Below are 22,051 nucleotides of genomic sequence, written 5' to 3' on the forward strand. Positions count from 1 at the left end.
AAATAATACCAGATTTATTTTAGAAAATACCTATATAAACAAACATCAAATTAAATGAACAAACATATATTCTTTTTGGTTCTTAACTGTTTTGTTCTGAATTAAAAGACAAAATGTGCAATACATAACACCAAGGGGTAATGTAAAAACAAATGTTCAAATGTAAAACCATTTTTACTGTTTGGACAGTAACTCTCAGCTGTTAAAATTCATATCAATGGAATTAAGATTGTGTATAAAAATGGACTGGTGCACAGTCATCAAGATGATTCTAGTACACAGGGGAGGATACTTTCAATTAACGGTTATTTAAGGAAACTAGTTAGACCCCACCCATTACATAAGACCACGGTATATAGATGTGACTTTAGATAATAACAAACTTTACTGCTGGACTTGGAAAAAAGGAAAGATAAAAAAAGACCCATCCACCTCTCAAGGGGGTCCATGATACACAAAATGCATGAACAAAATGATGAATAAACACAAATTAGGTGGGCATGAGTACTATAATTATAATATTCACTATAATCATAACTATTATAAAGAAATACATGCTACACAACTGGTAACAAAAAGAGGTTGATTTCAGTGAGTGGGCATTGATGTCTTTAATGTTTAAAAAAAAGAAATAAATTAAATGGAATCGGTTGGGCTTTGCAAGACAACACCTTAATATGTTTTTGAATGAGAGAAAACGGGTGTACGGAGTTGCCAAAAGGCTGAGGAGGATTATATGGAGTGGTCAATTAAAATAAACATCTTCAAAAATAAACAAGCAGCAAGAAATATGGCCTCTAGAATTAAAATATTCAAAATTCAAAATTCAGGGGTACAAAAATATGTGAATAGACTAGGTCTGCAAACTAAAGAACAGACAACTTTAACTCAGAAATACTTTTCTTGGCGGATATCTAAAAACAACTTCCTCTAATCTGGATCCATAACAAGAGTCAGTTTGGAAACTTGTACTTATTGGAGCGAGATTACTTGGATAGACAGGGACACCTAAAACAGCTCTTTTTTCTTCTCTTTTTTTCAATTGCTTAATTAAAGTGTGTTATTTCTAACCCCATCTGATAAAAATGTTACACTGAAATTTCTTACTTTTTCTAACTGACATTCTGTTACAGTTCCATGACTAAATATATGTAGTTATTGTCTAAGTCTGACCCGCTTTTAATGATAACAATTAAAGAAATGTATGAAGGTACCACCAGTAACATCAGCAATGAGAACAGAGGGTATTAAACAACTGCCTACTATAGGTTGCACCTATCCAAGTCAGACTAGCTAATAACACTGATGAGGTCCTTTAAAAAAAATGACCACTCATCAGAGCTTCACACCAGCCGAGGCACCGATGTAAACTAAGTTCACTGTAGGGGTTAGGAATCCCATTGTGCTCCTGAAACCTGATCTTTCAGCAATTTGATTGTGGGCAATTATTTGCCATGCTGGAAAAATTAATTCACATTTGTGGGACTGGACAGCATGTGTAAAACGTCATTATCATTGTATTCACTCTGCTCGCTAGTCTCTTGGTATCGCTGTGTGTGTTGTTGCCCAGTCGTGAAGTCCCCCCTGTGGGGGATAATTAAGTCCTCTCACAATGTGCTCAGACAAGCAATTAAAAACAGCCGTTAATGGGAAGCAGAGGAAGGTTCGGACAGAGCAACAATGGAGAGAGTGACAGAATATGAGATAAGAGGACAGAAGAGGGAGGAAGAGAATTAACAGGGATAAAATTTTAAAGAAAAATAATTAGACTAAAGCTTTTTTTTTTTTTTTGTAAAATGGCTCCAAACAGGGAAATTCTATTTCATATTACATATGTCAGTAAATGTGGGAATAAATCTACAGTGATCACAAAACTAGAGGATTGAAAAGTCAAAAAAGAACAAAGCATCTACAACTGGAATTTCTTATTATCAAAAATAGCCATCATTTTACAGCATTGTTTTCCCCCTAGAAATTCGTTAGACTGATTTCAATAAAAGAAATAAAGTGATTTTAAGTGGGGACCTAAAACAGCCTTAAAAGGTCTGCTTTCAATTTACTTTAATTGAAATTACCCACCTAATATCAACCACAAAATTTAAAAACACAAATAAGCCAGAAACCAGAAATAGAGAACTGTGTGTGTGGCGGGGGTGGATCTCACCTGTAAGAGCTGTTGTCAGAACAGGGGCTGTGGGCCCGCACGATCACAAAGACATGCTGGAAGTGTGAGCGAATATTTTTGGGAGTGAAAGGGAGAGCTCCTGGCTCCTGGAATACTATGGTGACGATGTCGTTCCCGATGTGGCGCTTCCGCAGGAGCTGGGAAGTTTAAGGACAGTGATAGAATCGATAATAGATATGATAGTAGAGGTTGTGAAAAGGGTCATATCAGTCCAAGTGATGCCCTCATCAAAATTCTTGAATCAGAATTCAAGTGTAAAAAAAAAAAAAAAAACAACTTACCTGCTGCTTATTGTTGGGTGTGTAGGGCAGCATTGTAGATACATGGAACATGATCTCATAATCCTTGTAAGAGGTATAGAGGGAGTGGGTGCCAGTGGAGTCAGCTGAATAAAACACAGTTTTAATGTGAAAGTCATTTGTCGCACCACTAAGTACACAAAGCATAACTACGCTAGCCCTGAAGTCCAGTTGGCACAGATTTCAGAAAGAATAATCACGTCACTGAATGCAAAATGACCAAAGATATACTTATGTAAACAGTACATCTATTCCATTGCAAGTAGCAAAGAGGTGAAATTGATAGATGTGTTTGAGATCAGTTCTGGCCTTACTCTACCCTTACTCTATTTCTTCTTTTCCCTGTGCTGCTTTTGATTGGATTTAATCACATCAGGAATAGTGCAGTAAGGCTCAGCAGAGAGAGGTCCCTCCCATTTATCCCAATGATTGACAACACAACCCGCTTGGACATAATCTTTGACTCAACAATATTCATGGATGCCGTTGTGAGCGCAACGGCCTGCCGAAGAAATGCACCTTGAATAAACATGTTGCCATTCTGGATGAAATGGTGACAAATTGAGCTTTGATTACCGCTTTTTTTCCCCCTTGGGCCGTTTGCGACAAAGCTATTACAGGGGTATAAATACACAGTAGAACAAAGTTCATATCTTCTCAATGACATCCCTGGTGCAAAATAAATTTAATAATAATCAAGCAATTAATTCTCTCTGAAAAAGCACTGTCTGCAATAAACACATGACTGTTTGTTTTTTTTTAACTGAACTTTTCTCACTCTCTGAATGTTGATCAGAAAGCCTGGTCAACCCTGCGCACTTAGCACACTTAAGAGACCGTCGAATGCTAATAACCGCCTCCATAGTCTACAGACTCACTCCATCCAGGGAACAAAAAAGTCACAATGTGTTCAAAAGCCTATTTATAACATAACTAGATTAGACCAATTAATTACCCCTTATCTATCCCGAGTGTTTTGTATGGCAGCGTTCGATTTACTGAAGGTCATAGAAAGTCGCAGAAAGTATTAACATCAAGTACAAGGAAGGTTTGGGGTAATATACTTCAAACAGAGAAATTAAAAGGTACTTAGAGGGTGCACAGATTCTTGTGCAGCCTATAAAAAATACAAATTTGGGAACTGATCTGAATCTATTTCACTGGATAGAGACAGAGATTAACATAGATTAGAACTGAGGTCTGAGACTAATAGAGGAAGTCTGACGGGCCAAGACTGCTTCAGAAAATCAAAAAATAGCTAAAAGGGAGAAAGTAAGTCCTGTAGAAGAGCCTCCAGTTTGTCAGGTAGGTTTTATGCCTGGCTCAAACAATCAAATCACAAAACCATCAGCTATTTCATATAAACAGAAAATGAAGACCACATAAAATGATATCTCCTGTAAGTGTATTGCACAATATGGAATAAAACATGTGTCAATATATCCAGGTATAGATGTTTATGCATTAAGATTTTCAAAAGACTGAAAAGACAAATCATCCAATAAATTATTGAGGTTTGATATAAATGTACTGAAACTCAGTGTCATTTGATGTTTGAAATGTTCATCATCACTTATTCTTCACTCATAATAGTGGGGGGATGCTGGAGCCTATCCCAGCTGTGTTTGGGCAAGAGGCAGGGTAACTCACTCACTCCCACATCCAGGCAAAGAAGAATCTCCAATGAACTGCATACTGCATGTTTTTAAAGTCTGTGTGGAAACAGAATATGTATCTTTGTTGATGTACGTACTCTTGGTGTCCAGCTGGGCTCGATACTTGGAAAACCCCTTAAGGCGAACTCTTTCCCCCAGTAGATGAAGGAACTCCTCAAGAGCTGGCCCAGCTGATTCGTTATTGTACATCTCTTCCTCGCTACTCTGGCCCGCCATGCAGTACATCACACCCACTTTTCGCTGGAAACTCAGCTGCAAAGAGCGTCAAAATGAAAAGGCGAGACATAATATTACTGTGTAGCAATAATGTCAATCTGTTGACATTTAAGGGAGAGCCCTTGGGCATTCAGGGACAAACCACCTTGGGTAGCATTAAACTGATCACTAACACTGTCCAGAAAACCTGTGTCGAAAAGGCCATGTTGACATTTCCAGAGCAAGGCTTCTGATAATTGGAGCATCCCAAATAAAACAGGCTTATTTTGCTTGTTTTCTGTTTTTTAAGGTTATGGTGTATATGTGTGTGTGTGTGTGTGTGTGTGTGTGTGTGTGTGTGTGTGTGTGTGTGTGTGTGTGTGTTAATATAACAAACGCTGTCAAAATCAGTTTCCCATTATTACTTGTCAGATGAAATGGATCAATAAAACATTTACAACACCCAAGACACCTGTACAAAAAGCAGAAATCCCCCCCACCTGAAAAAAACAGCACAAGGAGATAAGAGACAATGAGAGCAAAAAGAGCAAAAAAATACAAATTTAAATCCTTTTTGTCGCACTAAAGAAAATGTCTTTACGATAGCAGAATAGTTGGTTGTTAAAATTTAATGACTGTGCAACAGGTTTGTAATCATATTTCTCCACTAGCCCACTATTGCTTTCTGACTTTTATATAAGAGAGACAGAGCAAGGCTCTTCCACACAGTTCAGATGTGGAAATCAATTTGAGGAGACTTCTACAAGCTTCTCCGGGTTAGTTTCAGCTTAACAGATACTTTGGAAGGGATTAGTTTAAATTCATGGAGGGACAGCTTAGTGTAATGATCACCCGATTAATCCAAACACGCCACTGTGCTTTTCCTCTCTGAGGCCTTTAAGTCATGCACTTGCATACTTGTAAATTGGATGCACAAATTACTATAAATTTGTGCAGGAAAAAAAAAAAATCTCACGAAGAGGAACACACCTGAGGTTGCACGAAATCCCCCAAAACTGATTACAATAACCCTGTTTCTCCATAACCATACATAAGACCTTGTTCTAGGAGACACACTATAACCTGGGGATTAAAGTGCATGTAAACACACTTGTTGGGTTTTCTTACCCCCTGCTCATCCAGCTTCATCAGCTGCTCGGTGACTTTCGGTGTGTTGAGTGCCAAACGCAGGCAATGAACGTTCAGCTCGGGCACTAGGTACTCCAGCACCTCTTTGAGGGGCAGGCCTCGAGCCAGGCCATGCTTAGACGTTGAGGGTACTGCGTCTTCTATGATGGAGCCACGCAGGGTATTTAACTAGACATAAGTCATATTGTTAAAGAAAAACATTCTGGAAAACGCATTTGAATGAGTCATCCAGAATATAGGAAAAAGGATACACATTTAGATCATTCGTAATTTTTATTGCTAATGTACGAGATTTTTACTGAATATCAATATCGATGCTAAACCCACTTTAGACATGTGATGTTTCTTCCATTGGTTGTTGATTTTCTTTTATTATGATTGTATCTTTGCTTTTCTTTAAGAAACCTTTTCTTCACAAAATATATTAAGCCGTGACACTGACAAGTCTATGTTTGCAAAATTATAATAAAGCCCTGAAATGCAGCTATGTATCCTCAATGAGGCTATGAGACAATTCTAAGCACATTTTTTCTTTGCAGTGCAGTGGCAGAAAAGTGGCAAAGAAAGTAAGTCTTTGTAGATATCGGTGGTGCATTTTCTTCAATAAAATCTCTTAACCTGTGGCTCACACATATTCATGAATAATTAAAGAGGACTCTAGGAGGAAGACGGCCCTGAATATCTGATGTGACCCAATAAGCATCGCTGGGAGTCTGGGCTGGTGACATAGATGTGTGTGTGTGTGTTCTGTTAGTGTCCTCATATAGTTTTCAGAGGGTCTACTGCCAATGCACAGAGGCTCTCTATCTGAAGAGGGGACAAGTGCTCACCTCAATGAATACCAGACTTATCTCTTCAACATCAGTTCATCCCACCCCTTCCCACATACATATATATATATATTTATATATTTATATATATATACCTGCTCAGCACCCTCCTCTGAAAATAGCAATTAAGGGACGAGGGAAGCAAAAGGAGAGAGAACAGCGGTAGGTAGTGGTTCATCCCAAGAGATTGGAAGGGTTATTACTCACGGTCTGCCTCAATATGAAAGCAATGCTTTCCCTTTTCCACTCAAATACCAAGGGCACTATTTTTGTCTTATTTAGCGGCAAAATGGCATGGCTCTGTGCTTCACAGATGAAGACTGAGAAATATGGTAGGTGGGCGTTCGGCTTAGGGAATGAGCACATAGATCTCTGGCTCCTGTTTATCTATAGGAAAAGGGTTTCTCTCACTAGAACTATGGGTATTGTGAATAAATAGCTAAAAGGCTGAATTCCAATGCAATCTAATAGGAGTAGTTTGAGGGGGTGTGGAGGTGGTGGCTTATAATATCTCAAGGAAGCATTATCAGACAACAAGGAGAAAGAACACTGATTGTTTTATTTTTATTTCCTCTTTCTTCTTTTTGTGGACTGTTTGATGATTGACCCTGATACTAACTGTACTGCAGTACTGCACAGTACTGCAACTAAGAATAGAACAATATGAATACTGACTTATATGCAATAGATTAAATATTCAAACATTTTATAAATATGAACACCTCCAAAGGGAAGCCTCAAAAATTAACCGTTCTAGTAAATTGACAGATTAGAAAAAGAAAAAAAAATCTCGGAGGGTCATGTCCACTTACCTCACTAGTTCTGAAAATGACCCTGTAATTGTACTGCTGACCGTGGTCCTTGTGATCCTCAAGCTTCTCTCTCCTTAGACTCACTGCCACGGGGCCTAGATTCTCATCCAACCCCAGGTAATTCCAGTGCTCTGAAAATTAGATAAAGTGAAACAGACGGCATGTGACAAAGGACACTCCATGAGGATAGCTAACAGACATACTGTAAATACAGGATGCCATGTGCATATGCCCAGGTTGACTCCAGCTAAGGTGGCACTACAGACAGAATAGTCAATAGCAGGTTAATTGTCAACAAAAAGCGAAATGAGAATATGAAGAGTGGAACAGGACAATTTTCTTTACTTAGTGGCAAAGGTAAGAAAAAGGACTTTTGAATACTGTTTGAGCAAGCAATGTGTTATGTAACTAATATTTACTCTAACACTCTCACCACACTGGTGATGTGTGGGAATATGTGGTGTAGCCCTTTGCAGTGGTGCTGGATTTTATTTTACTCTTTGCTGAACTGGTTCGCCACCCTGGACCAGAAAGTTGATCGTGTTTTTGTTTTGTTTTTGTTTTTTGCCTCAAGGTATTCTGGTGCCTTCTACACTTATGAACAACCTTATGATTCCAATTGGTCATTGTAATGGCCAATCAATTTCTTGCACAGAAATAGATCAGCCTATAGCAAAACACAACTCGGATTTTCATGAGTCCTAGTCATCTACCTCAATGTTGATTTGATTTGTTTTGATTGATTTTGATTTTCACATTGTCCACTAGGCAAAATTACTCTGGTAACTGGTAACTCCCATGGCATTACCAGACCAGGCATCCAAGCCTTTATTAAGTTCTTTTGAAAATGAATGCAAATGCATATTCTAACCCACTTAGTGTGATTTACAAGGGCAATTCCAGAAACAAAGGGTCCAACCTCACCCAAATAACCGGGTTCTTGAATCAAGGCTATACAAGGAAGAGAGTCCCAACTATTTTTAGCTGCCTCTACTCCAACTCTCGCTAGAGCTTTTGCTCCTTCACAACTAGAGACTACATTTCACATCTCAAACAATAGTTGGTTACGTTAGGAGCAACTTTGCTCAGATCTCCAGCTCTATCTTCCTCCCAATATTTCCAGCACTTGCCATTGTGCAATCTCAAAACTGTGCATTGTGTGCCTGAACACCCAACTCAAATTAGGACGTATTAGTTACATTATATTACTAGAGGAAAACATAAAAAATTTATGTTTCTAAGCACATCTTGTTCAATTTTTCTTACCTCTGAGGTAGAAGTACTTCCTGTAGTAATATGCACCAAGATCAACATGTTCCACAATATATCGTTTGGACCTATCAGCATGTTGACTTGGTCCATCCTTGGAGGCCTCTAAAACAGCAACACCAGCATTGGTAAAATGAGTAGTCAGGGTGGCCTCCAGGGGTCCTTCCTCTGTACTACCAGAGGCATTACTAGAACTCCCACCACTCCCTATGCTACCCTGCTGAGAGACGTAAGACAAGAAAAAGTTAAAAAACCACCAGAATATTGTGATTAAAGCATTTGTTGCATTAATAGTATGTCATGGCATCTTATGTGATTTCCAAAAATACATATATTCAAAAATTAATTTTACAGAGTTCATTCTTGATTTTACATGGAAATATGGGTAATCTTTGTAAGACATAAATATAAATACCCTCATCTTAAATAAAACCTACCTGTTTAACGGGGGCAATGTTCCTCTCTCCCTCTCCACCAATCTCATTTCTGAAACATGGGCAGCTGAGGACAAGGTCATTGCTCTTGTCATCACCTGGGTCCAAAGCAGGGTTGGCACTGTGCCCTCCTCCTGTGCCGTCTTTGCTTAGCTCCTCTTGTGAACCACAGGGAGACCCATACACTCCACTCTGATTGGAAGCAAAGGATGACGTGGCAGAAGCAGAAGCAGCAGCTGCAGCTGAAGCACCTGTTGTGGTGTTCTTGCGTTTAGCTCCAGACTGCCGGCTCTGGACAGCTTCATTGAGGTCAAAGAGAAGAGACTGGACATCAAAATGGGCAAAACCTCTTTGGCACTGCCAGGGCTTTGGTGGGGGCCCACTGTCATCCCCTTTCCCCCCGTCTTCAGCATCCGAGCCAGCCCTTGATGTATCACCCTCCACCTTAACGCTGCGTAGTTTGCGAAATATTGACTCTCCACCAGTCTCTGACTTGGACCTCCTCTTCAAATGCTTCTCTCGTTCTTTGAGCCGACTAGCAGGACTACCTCTGACTGGCCCTAAGGGACCATCTGGCAGGTCCATGGCAGCTTGTTTAACAGGGGCTACAGTGAGCAGCTCTGTTAGCCTCTCTGGAGCTGGACTTCGCTGATCGGGAGCCTCAGATGATTGGTACCCTTTGAGCATGTCAAAAAAGCTCTCACCAGATACACCATGTTTATCTATTGAAGAAGTACTGCCATATTCACGATGCATGGGTGTCCACCCAGAGAAGGACCAACCCTCATTGCCATCCCCATCTAGTTCGCTAATTGTTATATCACTGTTACTCCGCTGGCGGATGCGTCTCATGCCTTTGCGAGGGGATCCTAGATATCCATCTGGTGACAGAAAACGATTGTCCTTCCCCTTGCTTTGCATCTTACTCTTCAGTGTATTGTGGATGTTGCGAAGCATGGACGAATCCTGGGGGCTTATCAAGTGGCCCAGCTTGGCTGACAGATTGCTGTGGGCTGTGACGGCTGACACCCCACTCCCTCCACTACCAGCGCTGCCACCCCCGCCTCCTCCACCCCCTCCAAGCCTTTCTCTATCCCCACTTCCAGATCCTGAGGAGCTGGTCGTGGTGGAGCTGGGTGAGTCTGTTTCCACGGTGATATGCCAGACACCTCCTCCTCCACCATCTTTTCTTGGGGGCCAGTCTGCCACTCGAGCCCTGACTCCCATTTTTGGGACACCAGGGTTGGTCCCAGTAGTGGAAGAAGACGAGATGTGAGCACTCTCACTGCGGGGTGGAGGTGCACCTCCATTGGGTAGTCGCAGACGACGGGTATAAAACTCATCAGTAGCTGGCACTGATCCCCCGACTGAGCGCTCTGTCTGGGAACGCTTGAGACTGGTCATTATAGACTTGGGAAGGGAAATTGGGAGGTAAAGATAGAAATTGGGGTGTTGATTAGTTTGGGCTCAACATAGTCCCTGTTGACAAAAGCAGGGAGTGAGTCTTAAAGACACATTGAGTTCTGTAAGAAAAGCAGAGGGAGACAACATCTTAATGAGGACTCAAAAATGTAATGAAGAGGAAAAATACTGCAGCAATATTTTCAAAGCAGTGAAATTCGAGTGGATTACATTCATCAGAGTAAATGAAACAATAGTAAAGAGGAGATACCTGCACTTAATTTGAGTTTTATGAGAAGAAACTGTGATTTTCTCCGTTGAAGTCTCTAACACTCAGTCTTCATCAGATTAAAGCTGAAACAACAATGCGCGTCAAATCAACTCTATAGCGAATAACAAAGAGGAGAGGTGCAGAAATGAAAGAAGAAAACAAAGGATGAATGGGAAAAAGCAAGACGGTGAACATCAGAAAACTGTCTCATCCAAGAACAAATCAGAACCGTCTATTTAGTGCTTGCAGGAGATCCTAAGAGATGTATGTGATTCCTTCACAAAAACACAATTTTAAAAGAACATCTTTAGTTTATTTGTCACAGAAAGAACTAGTTTGTCTGAATTTAAGCAGAAATCACATGTCACAGCCATGGGGACCCACAAAGCAATACAAGCCTGACAAAACAAGAGCTGCCGACAGTGTATGTGGCAGATGTAACAGGTGTACTGAAGGTTGTGTGTTATTATGTTTAGGCAGTTATTTGTTGCTAAATATGTAGTTGAAGTCCGTTGAATTATAGGCCGATTTTAAATCACACCGCAGGACTTTGCACCTAAACTGTGATTCTTAACCCTCATATTTTGTTAAGGGCTCAATTTGACCCATTGGGTCAATGGGTGAAATGGGTCAAATTGACCCTTAACATAATATGAGGGTTAACCGCAGACAAAATACAGCGCAAGATTCACAGACCAAACAGCTTGGTAACCAGTATCAGAGGAAAAGGTTTGATTAAATGGGTCTCTCACCAGGCAGTGCATGTTGAAACTATCCAGTGGGATAAAGTAGTAACAAGATTAAGCAAATAGAAATTAGTTTTAATTTCATGATAAAGGATCCCCTCTGTTTCGTGTTGGACAGTTGAAGTCTGGCTTGAAACAGCAATATGTTTGAAGTTTAACAGGCAGACCTTCAAAGCTAAATCCTTTTCATTTTACTGGCAGGTGTTGGTGAACATATACAATCTGAATGGGAGATTTCCATTTGCAAACAAATACTGCTTGAGGTTGCGTTGTGTGGCCATTTTTGATATGCTAAAGAAGCCTTTCAGGTATTAGTTGAAGATAATATCAATTATAATCGCAAAAGGGGCAGCGTGGCGCAGGGGGTGGAGCGATCATCCTTGGAACCAAACATTCCTGGTTCAATTTCCTATTCCTGTGTCAAATTATTGTTGAACAAGACACTGAACTCCTAACTGCTCCCCTGACGCTGGTAGAGAGCATCCTGCAAGGGATTAATACATTTTATAAAGGTAACTCATTTACTTTTTAATTGAGTAACAGTCATGTGAAAGGTCTTTGTCATTTAGAGAACCAGCCATCACAATTTCCTTGGTGTGTCACGAGTGTTTAAGTCAGGCACTTCTACAACCAGAAACTAGACAGATTACTCAATACAGATATCTTTCAGAAATGCTTAAATGAGTCATATACAAGACGGGATACTGTGTATTACAAAATTGCATTCAATGAAAAAAAAACAGATAAGGATGGAGATGGGAGTGTTCTCCTGTGCATTGAAAGGCTGTTCTACAGTCAGCAGCTCTTGGCACACAAGTGTGATGCTCATCTACAAAAGCCAATCGAAAGCTCATCATAACACAGCGTGCCGAACATAGCAGATATTACTCACTTAGGAACAGACTACAAGTAGTTTCTTGAAACAAAGATAGAATAATATTCTGTGATTCCTGTCAATCTTTCAGGACATTACAAGAAAAAGAGTGATTTCAGCCATATACAGAAGCACATTTAACTGGCATATTAAACATTTTCGGTTCTGATATGGCATCTCTCCACTTCCACTTTACAGTGTTGTGGAAAATATTAAACATAGAAGAAGATTATTCCTTTAAGACTATTTATCTTACTTTAGAGGGTTCAAACATGGATATGTCAGTGTGACTGTCTGAATGATTAATACTAGATGAGTTCATGAGGACCTCAAGTCAAACGTCAGAGCAGTAGTCACACTTGTATACGGGTGTAATGATGCTTTGACAAGGCAGCATTAACTTTACACAATAATAAGGACAAATCAAGGCAACCTAATTCAATGTGGCTGACATGAGAGAAGGGAGACTGAAAATCAACATCCTGAGAAGTTTTAGATCCTTAACCAGAACTGTAAAGGACTCTTTGGTGTTTACAAATATGTTATTTATAATTATTTATTTGGCCAATGCCCCCCCATGCTCAGGGGGGTATGGGCCAGTGTCTCCCTGAGCTACATCTGATTTGTCCCAAGCCCGCAGAGGGTTGCGTCAGTAAGACTGGTGCAGGACATGTATGCTATCTGTCAGAGTGGTGCGGTGTGCTGTAGGGGTAACAGAGAAGTTCAAGGTGTAGGTGGAACTCCCCCAAGGATCAGCTCTAAGACCCTTCTTGTTCGCAATGGTGATGGACAGGCTAATAGGTGAGGTTAGACAGGAATCTCCATGGACCACGATGTTTGCAGATGACATTGTGATCTGTAGTGACAGCAGGGAACAGGTTGAGGAAAATCTAGAGTTGGAGGTATGCGCTGGAAAGGAGAGGAATGAAGACTGTGGTGAGACCAGCGATGCGGATTAGCTTAGAGACCGTTCCAATGATGAAAAGACCGGAGGCAGAGCTGAAGGTCGCAGAGATTAAGATTCTAAGGTTCTCTTACGGAGTGACCAGGATGGACAGGATCTGGAATTAGTCTATCAGAGGAACAGCACATGTTAGATGTGTGGGTTGAGGAAAATCTAGAGAGGTGAAGTACGCTGGAAAGGAGAGGAATGAAATTTAGTCACAGCAAGATAGAGCATATGTGTGTGAATAAGAGGAACCCTGGTGGAACGGTGAGGCAACAGGGAGTGGAGATCAAGAAGTTGGAGGATTTCAGGTACTTGGGGTCAACAGTCCAGAGTAGCGGAAAGTGTGGAAAAGAGGTCTAGAGACAGGTTCAATCAGGCTGGAATGGGTGGAGAAAAGTGTCAGGGGTACTATGCGTTCGAAGACTATCAGCCAGAATGAAAGGAAAGGTGTACAAGACAGTGGTGAGACCAGCGATGCTGTATGGCCTTTAAACAGTTACAAAGATGAGACGACAGGAGGCAGAGCTAGAAGTCACTGAGCTGAAGATGCTATGGTTCTCTTTGGGAGTGACAAGGATGGATAGGATTAGGAATGAGCCTCGAGGAAGACCAAAGAGAAGATTTATGGACAAAGTGAGAGAGGTTATGAAGGTAGTTGGTGTGAGAGAGGAGGATACAGAGAATAGAGTTAGATGGAGAAAGTTGATTCGCTGTGGCAACCCCTGAAGGGAAAAGCCAAAAGGAGAAAAAGAAGACATAAAAAGATAAAGACATTAAAAAGGACAGCGACAACAACAGTAAAAGGATAAAAAAACTAGATAACTGCTATGCAAGAACAGGAGCAAAGTGACAGTTGCAGGTAGTGCCCAGTAATACAAAAAACCCCGGCACGTGTTGCATGCTGTCCAGACTGTTTTCTGTACGCTTGGCTACAATGGGTGTGCTTTCAGTAATGAAGTCATACCTGAAAATGACTGCACATGTGCTGGCAGAGTGACTAGGTAAAAGTTAGGGGTAAGGTGTTTTTCGGTTACTGCTTCTATGATGAACTGAGGTTGATGCTCTGACATACTGCACTTGTGAGTCTGTGTGCGGTTTTCTGTGTTCTGTATTCATTCATCAGTCTTTATTGTTGCTGAGAAAATGCTTCCTCAAATGATTAACCAGGACCCTGGTATCAGACATGAAATTAGGGGTGACGGAAAAACTTAAAAAGGAGCAAAAAAAAAAGGGGTTAAGAAAGAAAATTCTTAACCCCCAAGTTCCATCGAGCAGAATGAAGAACTGCCTTATGTATTTTTCTTGCTGGATTACTTGGCAGTCATACACCTGTTCCACAAGAAAGATTTTGAGGGCTGGGACAAGTCTAGTCTTGTATATATATATTTTGAACAAAAGAGCCTTAACAGGATTTACAAGCTGGTAACAGGGTACCTGACAAAGGCAAAGTATGAAACAAACCTCAAATGAGAAAATTCCCACGAATATCCTTTGTTTTCTTGTGGTACAATTAATGGGACAGGTGAGCAAATGGCAATTTAAAACAGATGCTGAGACTCGAATTTTGACGGAGAGTCTTTTAAAAAAAACACCTGCCGGCCGAAGGCGTGTGTGTGTGTGTCCTCTGTGTGCGTGCATATTTGAACCTGGTCATTAGTATAAATCAAGTCATTACAAGTAACAATGAGCCCCAGGACCAAAAACCTCACAGAAAAGATCCCCTGGGTGACTCACTCATGTAGTGTCTGGTGACTGTTTTCTTGACGCACGCACACACAACAACAATAAGACACACCAAAGACTCTGATGATGAAAACCTGTTGCGTCACATTGAATTTCACACGAGCAAACTTTCCCAGGCTCAGTAGCAATAGTGACTCCCAGATTTCAGTGTGTGGCCAGGGTGTGTGCCATCTTAGACAGAAGATCATGCAGCCCATTCAATTACTCATTTGTAGTTCAAACCTCCCTGGATAGAGTATAAGCATATCGTTGCAAGTAATGGTGATTGTTTTGATTGTAGGGGGGGGGACTGAGCATGACATAGATATTTTAAACCTGCCATATGTGGAAATGTGTAAACAGCAACCCGGCGTGCCTGATGCCATACTGGAATTCAAAAGCCAAACAGATTTCTATCAGAGCTGGTCTGAAAGTAGAATAGAAAATGACAAACTGAAACATGGAGAGAAGATAAGGGTAAAAAAATATGAAATAAATCATACATTATTCTCTTTGAAACCACCAGACAGTCCAAAGGGTTGTTCTTCAACTCAGAGCATTTCAAAGTGAAACTGTGTGGCAAGACAAATGTGCTTTACTGTGTTTGTCTCTCTTTTTTTCACACCCCTTCATTCTGTGGATCTCAGTGGTGAGGGCTGGGGTTGGGGGGGTTGAGTGGGGCTCCTCACTGGGAAACTGAAATGTAAAAGCGGCTTTTTGGGTGCTCTGAAGTCTGCCGTTGTTGTCTTTTTCTCTCAAGTGTGAAATTACAGAGTGTTCCACAGTGCACACGAACAGATCCCCGGCTTTCACGGAACTGCAGCGGAGACAGGGGGCGGAAGTGGGCATGGAGATTTGACCAAGCTGGGCTACTAAATGCTTTTTTTGTATGCTGCTTTCCGTAAGCACAGATTGGAATTTGATTTTGTCCAGTTTCTAAGCATCAACAAAGGGTTGTGCATGGTTTTGAACATAAATTAATCCTTATTATCCATGAAAGCACTGTAATATACTTTAAATATCAGCCTGAAACAGGGACGGCTGTCAGTAAACAGTAAGATACTTGATCTTTTGCCGGGAATCTCTAAACATTCATGTTTATTTTTCAAAAAGTTCCACTGTCAGTTGTTGTGAAATGAAGCAACATCTAGAAGTACTTTACCAAATCTACTTTCTACTGTACTTTGAATCCGTCAAATTAATTTAAGCTGTCATCTGACTATAAGTACTATGCGACGACAAAGGGTGTTAAAGCATAAAATAATACAAAGCAGATTTGCAGCAACAGCAACCAGCAGTAGCAGCTTCCAGCAAAATAATAACAGTCTGTTATCAAGTCTGTTTGGACTTGATGAAGTCACACTGTTTCAGTTTTCTTGAGGTGGGAGGGGGTTGCCCAGGGGCATGTGGAATCAGGGGGAATGTTGGATGTCATCATGCAGAAAAACTGAAGTGACCTGATCTGTTTTCTTGCTGGATTTCATAGATGCAAGCCAAAAGGACTGCTTCAGTTTATAATCAGAGGAAGTGTTTTTAATGTTACCAACAATACAAATAATTATTGTAAGGAGGGCAGCATACATTTGGGGTTTGACTTAGTTTTATTTTGTTTTTGGGTGAACAAAAGCTAATTTTCTTACCTCCTTTGTGGAGCTCTTCCACATATGACCTCTGGGCCTCTAGTAACTTCTTGATTCTAACCGATAACTGAAACGAAAAAGTACAGAAACAGTGTTTTGTCATTTTTCTTCAGCTAAATACTGTTTATTATATTCAAAATCTCCAAGCTGTAGATATACATATTATGTTATATCAGTAAACAGACTAAACATATACTCCTTCCAATGGGACAAAGCTACAGTCAATCACACATAAGTATTGTAGTCTCTGTTGTTAAATCTTCAGGTTCTTAAAAGTTTTAGCAATTAAAAGATTTCAGATAAAGTTTTTTTCTGTGTTTAAGAAAAAAAATGAGGAACTATACAGGAAAACTAGATACTTGGAGAAAATACAGAAAACAGGCAAAGCGTGATAGTATCGGTCCTGGACTGATAAATACTCTGAAGTGCTAAGGATAGCCGACTCTGTGATGTTCGAACCAAAGTGGTAAATTACTGAATAGTAATTGGAAAAAGTATCACTAATGTGTAGACTAATTGTTTTTTTTTTTTTGTTTCTCCATTATCTACAACCAATACAATTACAGAGGGTGTCACTTCCAGTACATTTTACTATCTTTAGAGACAGAAAGAAAAAAAAAATTGAACACATCAAACATGTAATCTTGGGATACTGTAAAAAATACAACATCTAAATTAATTAATGTGGTGAAAACTGGGTCATATATCACTAAAAAATCCAATGTCACATCCTTCCCAAGGATTAAGAATTCTGTTAATTCCTACATGTTGGAACAGATGACAGAAAGTCCATGGGGGGGACCCACGGAGGTCATAAAGAGGAAAGTAAGACTACGGATAAGTGCCACTTTGTATTTCAAGGCCAACAATGACACAAATAGTCATGGTCTTGCTGGCATTCCGTACGCTCATATGGGTGTGCTTTTCCCACAAAAAGCAGCTGTGACAAGCAGTTACCTCACCAGTGTGTCACAGATATTTCATAGGAAGTGTATTTAGCAACGAATTAAACTGTATCCCCTCCCCCCGCACTTGCCTCTAAACCCACTAAAAACAACCTCTACACCCACCTCTTACCTCTTTGCTAAGACCAAGGCTCCACCGTACAGTTTCTCCACCGTAAAGTTTCTCCACCGTAAAGTTTCTCCACCGTAAAGTTTCCCTCTATTACACATCTACAGCCAATGTCGCTGCTAATGCTGTAGAGCTAGTTACAATCCTTCATCTGCTCTGTAATCTATCCGCAGATGCAGTGTTAACTCAAAATGTATTCAGTAGATGGACCTAACAGTGTTAATGCTCATTGGTTGTTCAGTTTTTCACTGTTACATTGGTTTGAATTAATGCTGTCAGGTGGTTAGCATTATTTTTTATTTTATTTTTTCAATTTAACTGAAAATTGCCCTGCACTGCTGATCTATACCCAGAGATGTGAATGACAGAGTGAAGTACTCTGAAACTCATCATCAAAGTGGCTATGAAAGGCTCACATACATGGGTATCTGGGTCATGTAAAGCTGTGATGAATCAGGTTTTTACTGCAAATTGTTCTCATGATGAGGTGATCCATTATTTATGAGATGAAAGAGGATTTTTTTTTGGAATGGCAGAAGCCCTGGGCAGATAGGTACATTTAGATTGAGGACTGTGAGCATGCAGCTCGTTTGAAACCGATACTTGAAATCATTCAGAAAAGAAGGGAAAAAAAAAATTCCAGTTTTGGATCCCCTGTATTCATTTCAGCTGCATTTGATATATCAGAAGGACAAATACTTTTGACTACAAGTTTATCATCTGCATCTAATTAATTTCTCACATGACACAGTCTAAAAGATTCACAAGTAACAGAAGTGCCTTAAATTATTTAACTCTTAAAAAGACAACTGTCATTCACATTTAACTGAACTGCCATCATGATTTCATACATGAAACAGGCGTGACCACTTGACTTTTTACGGCCTCTTTTCATTTCAATGTTAGTAAAATCACTGCTACCAGTTTCAGGTTGCTGTTAACATACTGTTACAGGTCCATCCTTAAGTTTTTTCTAGAGGGATTTTGTTTTCAAAAATATGGTATCCAACACTGCTAAGGGACACAGGCACTTCTTGGAATATTTAGAGTATAATAATGGCCACCAAAACCATATTTGGAGACTAATTTCCAATAGCTGTTTTTCATCTGTGGAACAGAATGATCCCATTATGACTGAAAGCTGTCCTTTAGCTGCTAATCATTACTTGTTCTGCTAATCCTGTCCTGCAGAGTTAGTAAGATTTGTGCCAGTATCCTTAACTCAGAGTCAGAGCAGCGTTGAGAACTGATTAAAAAGGCAAAGAATGGCTACCGCAGTAGTGTCACACAGCTGATACATTTGTTAAACCCTGGTCTTCAGTACGTCATATGAGTGGGAAGCACTGGCTTTTTTTCCCCCCTCACAGTTTCCTTCATTATTTGGTAGCATTCAAAACACCTATCAGTAGTCTGGTACAGATCAGTGTTTACAGAAAGTGTTCTGGCAGCTCAAATCCAAATACCTGAACAACATAAATTGTAATGTAGTAGTAAAGGATCTGTGGGGATAAATCAAAAGACCAATTAGCGATATTTCCACTGCAAGTTGCCTTACCATGGTGTTAATCTCCGGCTCTCTGAAATCTACTGCAAGTACGCGTTGTTGCACAGTGTTCAATTAGGGCTGTTTCAAAAGATGATAAATAAGTAAACGGGAAAAAACAACATGAAGGTGAATGTTCATGCCGTAATTTGTTGAGGACTCCAATCCCTTTACCATAGTTTTTTGGTGTCTAGAACTAATCCAGTGGAAAAAAGAACAAGCTGTAGGGATGACATTTCCAAGGCAATGCATTTCTGAGAGATTTGGCAGCAGATGCTAAGCACTTATCCAAGGCTGCTGCTGATGGAACAGCATCAAGTAGTCCTGGATCAAACACTTAAATAACTAAAACTGTAATTCGAAGAAGTGTTTCATGACAGCTCAGAAGATACCCATGAAGAGGAAAAACATTGGATCAAGTCTTCCCTTGCCCAGACGCGAGTCACTGGGGCCCCTATTTCTGGAGCCAGGCATGGGGGCGGGGCTCGATGGCAAGCAAGTGGTGGCTGGGCCTTCACCCATGGGGTTTGGCCGCGTGCAGCCCAAAGAACTGACATGAGTCCCTCTTCCCCTGAGCTCACCCCCCCCCCAGGAAGGGCCGAGGGGGTTGGGTGCAGTGGGAGCCGGGCAATGGCCAGAGCAGGGGACCTTAGTGTTCCGGTCCTCAGCAGCAGAAGCTGGCGCTTGGGACATCGAGTGTCACCTCGCAGGCAGGGAAGGAGCTGGTGCGCCAAGCTGAGAGATTCTGACTAGATCTCGAGAGGGACTGGACTCTCTTTTTTTATTCTGGAGTTGTCCCTGGTGAGAGGCGACGGGCAGATGTGGGCACATTGATTGCCCCCCAACTTGTCACCTGTACATTGGGGTTCAACCCGGTGGACAAGAGGGTAGCCTACCTTCCACCGTCAGGTTCTGACTATTGTTTATGGCTGTGCACCCAACCACAGTTCAGTTTACCCACCTTTCTTGGGGTCCCAAGAGTGGCTGCTAGAGAGCGCTCCTACCAGGGACTCCCTCATCCTACTGGCCATCTTCAATGCCGCGTGAGCAATGACAGTGCCACTTGGAAAAGTCCCTGATCTGAACCAGAGTGGAGTCTTGTTATTGGACTTCTGTGCTCGTCACGGATTGTCCATAACAAACACCATGTTAAGGCATAAAGGTGTTCATTTCTGCACTTGGCACCAACACACCTTAGGCCACAGTTCTTTAATTGACCTTGTGGTCGAGTCATTGGACTTGTGGCCGCATATCTTGGAGAGGGGTACAGCTGTCAACTTGATCACCACCTGGTGGTGAGCTGGCGCCAATGGTGGGGGAGGATGCCGGTCATACCTAGAAGACCCAAACATAACTCTCTCAGAAGCACTTTCAATTCCCACCTCCACCAGAGTTACAACCACATCCCGAGGGAGGCTTTGGCCATTGAGCACAAATAGGCTATGTTCTGTGCTCCCATTGTCGAGGCAGCAGACCGGAGCTACAGCCGTAAGGCGGTTGGTGCTGTCCGTTTTTGTGGCTCTCGCTGCGGGACCTGACTTCGGTGTCCCGGTGTGTTCAGATTTCATTCAGGGAGAGACATCACAATAGTCAGGAACTGATCAAGCAAGAATGGTTTATTCAAAGTAAGGAAATACATTCACGAGATATCCTGGGCCAGAATGAATGTCACCCCACGAGGATCGTTCACCCTCTCTAGACACCCGCTGAGACGCAACCAGTTGAATGTGTAGATGAGGAAGTTCTGGCCCAGAGCCAAGGGGGGCATGGGTCATTTTATACCATCGCCTCAACAGTTGCCTCAAGGTCTTGTTTTACAAACTCTTGGAATTTGGCCACTTGGGGTACCGGGCCGCACCCTGGACAAAGCCGCGGGAGCACGTGATCGATTGCACACGAGACCATGGAGAACGACGTCCGGTGAGTACCGCAGGTAATCCTGTTGGGGTGCTCCAGGAGTATGAGGTTCCGAACCCCGTTACCCAGGCTGTTCGGTCCCTACAAGATCATGTCGGAGCATGGTCCACGTTGCCAGTTGTAAGTCGGACCCGCCTCCGGTAAGAGTTGGACTATACCAGGGCTGCCCTTTGTCACCAATTCTGTTCATAACTTTTATGGACAGAGTTTCTAGGTGCAGCCAGGGTGTTGAGGGGCTCTAGTGTGGTGGCTGCAGGATCAAGTCTCTGCTTTTGGCAGATGATGTGGTTTATTTGGCTCATCAGGCCATGATCTCCAGCTCTCACTGGAGCAGTTCACAGCCCAGTGTGAAGTGGCTAGGATGAGGATCAGCACCTCCAAATCCGAGACCATGGTGCTCAACCAGAAATGGGTAGAATGCCCACCTCGGGTCGGGAAGTGGAGGAGTTCAAATATATCGGGGTCTTGTTCACAAGTAAGGGGAGCATGGAGCAGGAGATTGATAGGTGGATTGGTGTGGAGTCTCAATCACTGCAGACTCTGTACTGGTCTGTCGTGGTAAAGAGGATGCTGAGACAGAAAGCGAAGCTCTCAATTACCGGTCGACCTACGTTCCCACTCTCACCGATGGTCACGAGCTCTGGGTTGTGACCGAAAGAATGAGATCACAGATACAAGCAGCTGAAATGAGTTTTCTCTGCGGGGTGGCTGGACTCTCCTTTAGAGATAGGGTGAGAAGTTCGGTCATCTGGGAGGAGCTCGGAGTACAGCTGCTGCGCCTCTGCACAGAGGGACCGGATGAGGTGGCTGAGGCAGCTGGTCAGGATGCCTCCTGGACGCTGGGTATTCCGGGCATGTCCATCTGGGAGGAGACCATGGGGAAGACCCAGGACACGCTGGAGAGACTATGCCTCCAGGCTGACCTGGGAACATCTTGGGGTCCCCCCCGGGGGGACCTGGACCATGTGGCTTCTGCCCCCACAACCCAAATCCGGATAAGGGGGGGAAGATGGATGAATCGATGTTTCATGACAGACCACAAGGAAACATTGGATGTTTTCATAG

The 22,051-nt window shown here is 41.9% G+C and overlaps 1 protein-coding gene across 4 annotated transcripts in view; it reads right to left on the minus strand.

Annotated features, from left to right (window-relative positions):
• sipa1l1 (signal-induced proliferation-associated 1 like 1) overlaps positions 1–22,051 on the minus strand; it is an 82,107-nt gene that overhangs the window by 24,621 nt on the left and 35,435 nt on the right. For all 4 annotated transcript variants that reach the window (XM_086167044.1, XM_086167042.1, XM_086167043.1 and 1 more), the window contains exons 3-11: positions 16,453–16,519; positions 10,522–10,604; positions 8,853–10,372; positions 8,413–8,635; positions 7,147–7,277; positions 5,484–5,672; positions 4,238–4,412; positions 2,467–2,570; positions 2,165–2,322 (exon numbers count right to left, since the gene is read on the minus strand). In XM_086167044.1, the coding sequence (XP_086023170.1) occupies positions 2,165–2,322; positions 2,467–2,570; positions 4,238–4,412; positions 5,484–5,672; positions 7,147–7,277; positions 8,413–8,635; positions 8,853–10,253 (2,381 nt within the window). In that variant the 5' untranslated portion in view covers positions 10,254–10,372; positions 10,522–10,604; positions 16,453–16,519. The remainder of the gene's footprint in view (positions 1–2,164; positions 2,323–2,466; positions 2,571–4,237; positions 4,413–5,483; positions 5,673–7,146; positions 7,278–8,412; positions 8,636–8,852; positions 10,373–10,521; positions 10,605–16,452; positions 16,520–22,051) is intronic.

The sequence above is a fragment of the Fistularia commersonii genome, chromosome 20, assembly GCF_037954325.1.
Source record: "Fistularia commersonii isolate RoL2024-O1a breed Wild chromosome 20, RoL_Fcom_v1.0, whole genome shotgun sequence".
Taxonomy (NCBI): Eukaryota; Metazoa; Chordata; class Actinopteri; order Syngnathiformes; family Fistulariidae; genus Fistularia; species Fistularia commersonii.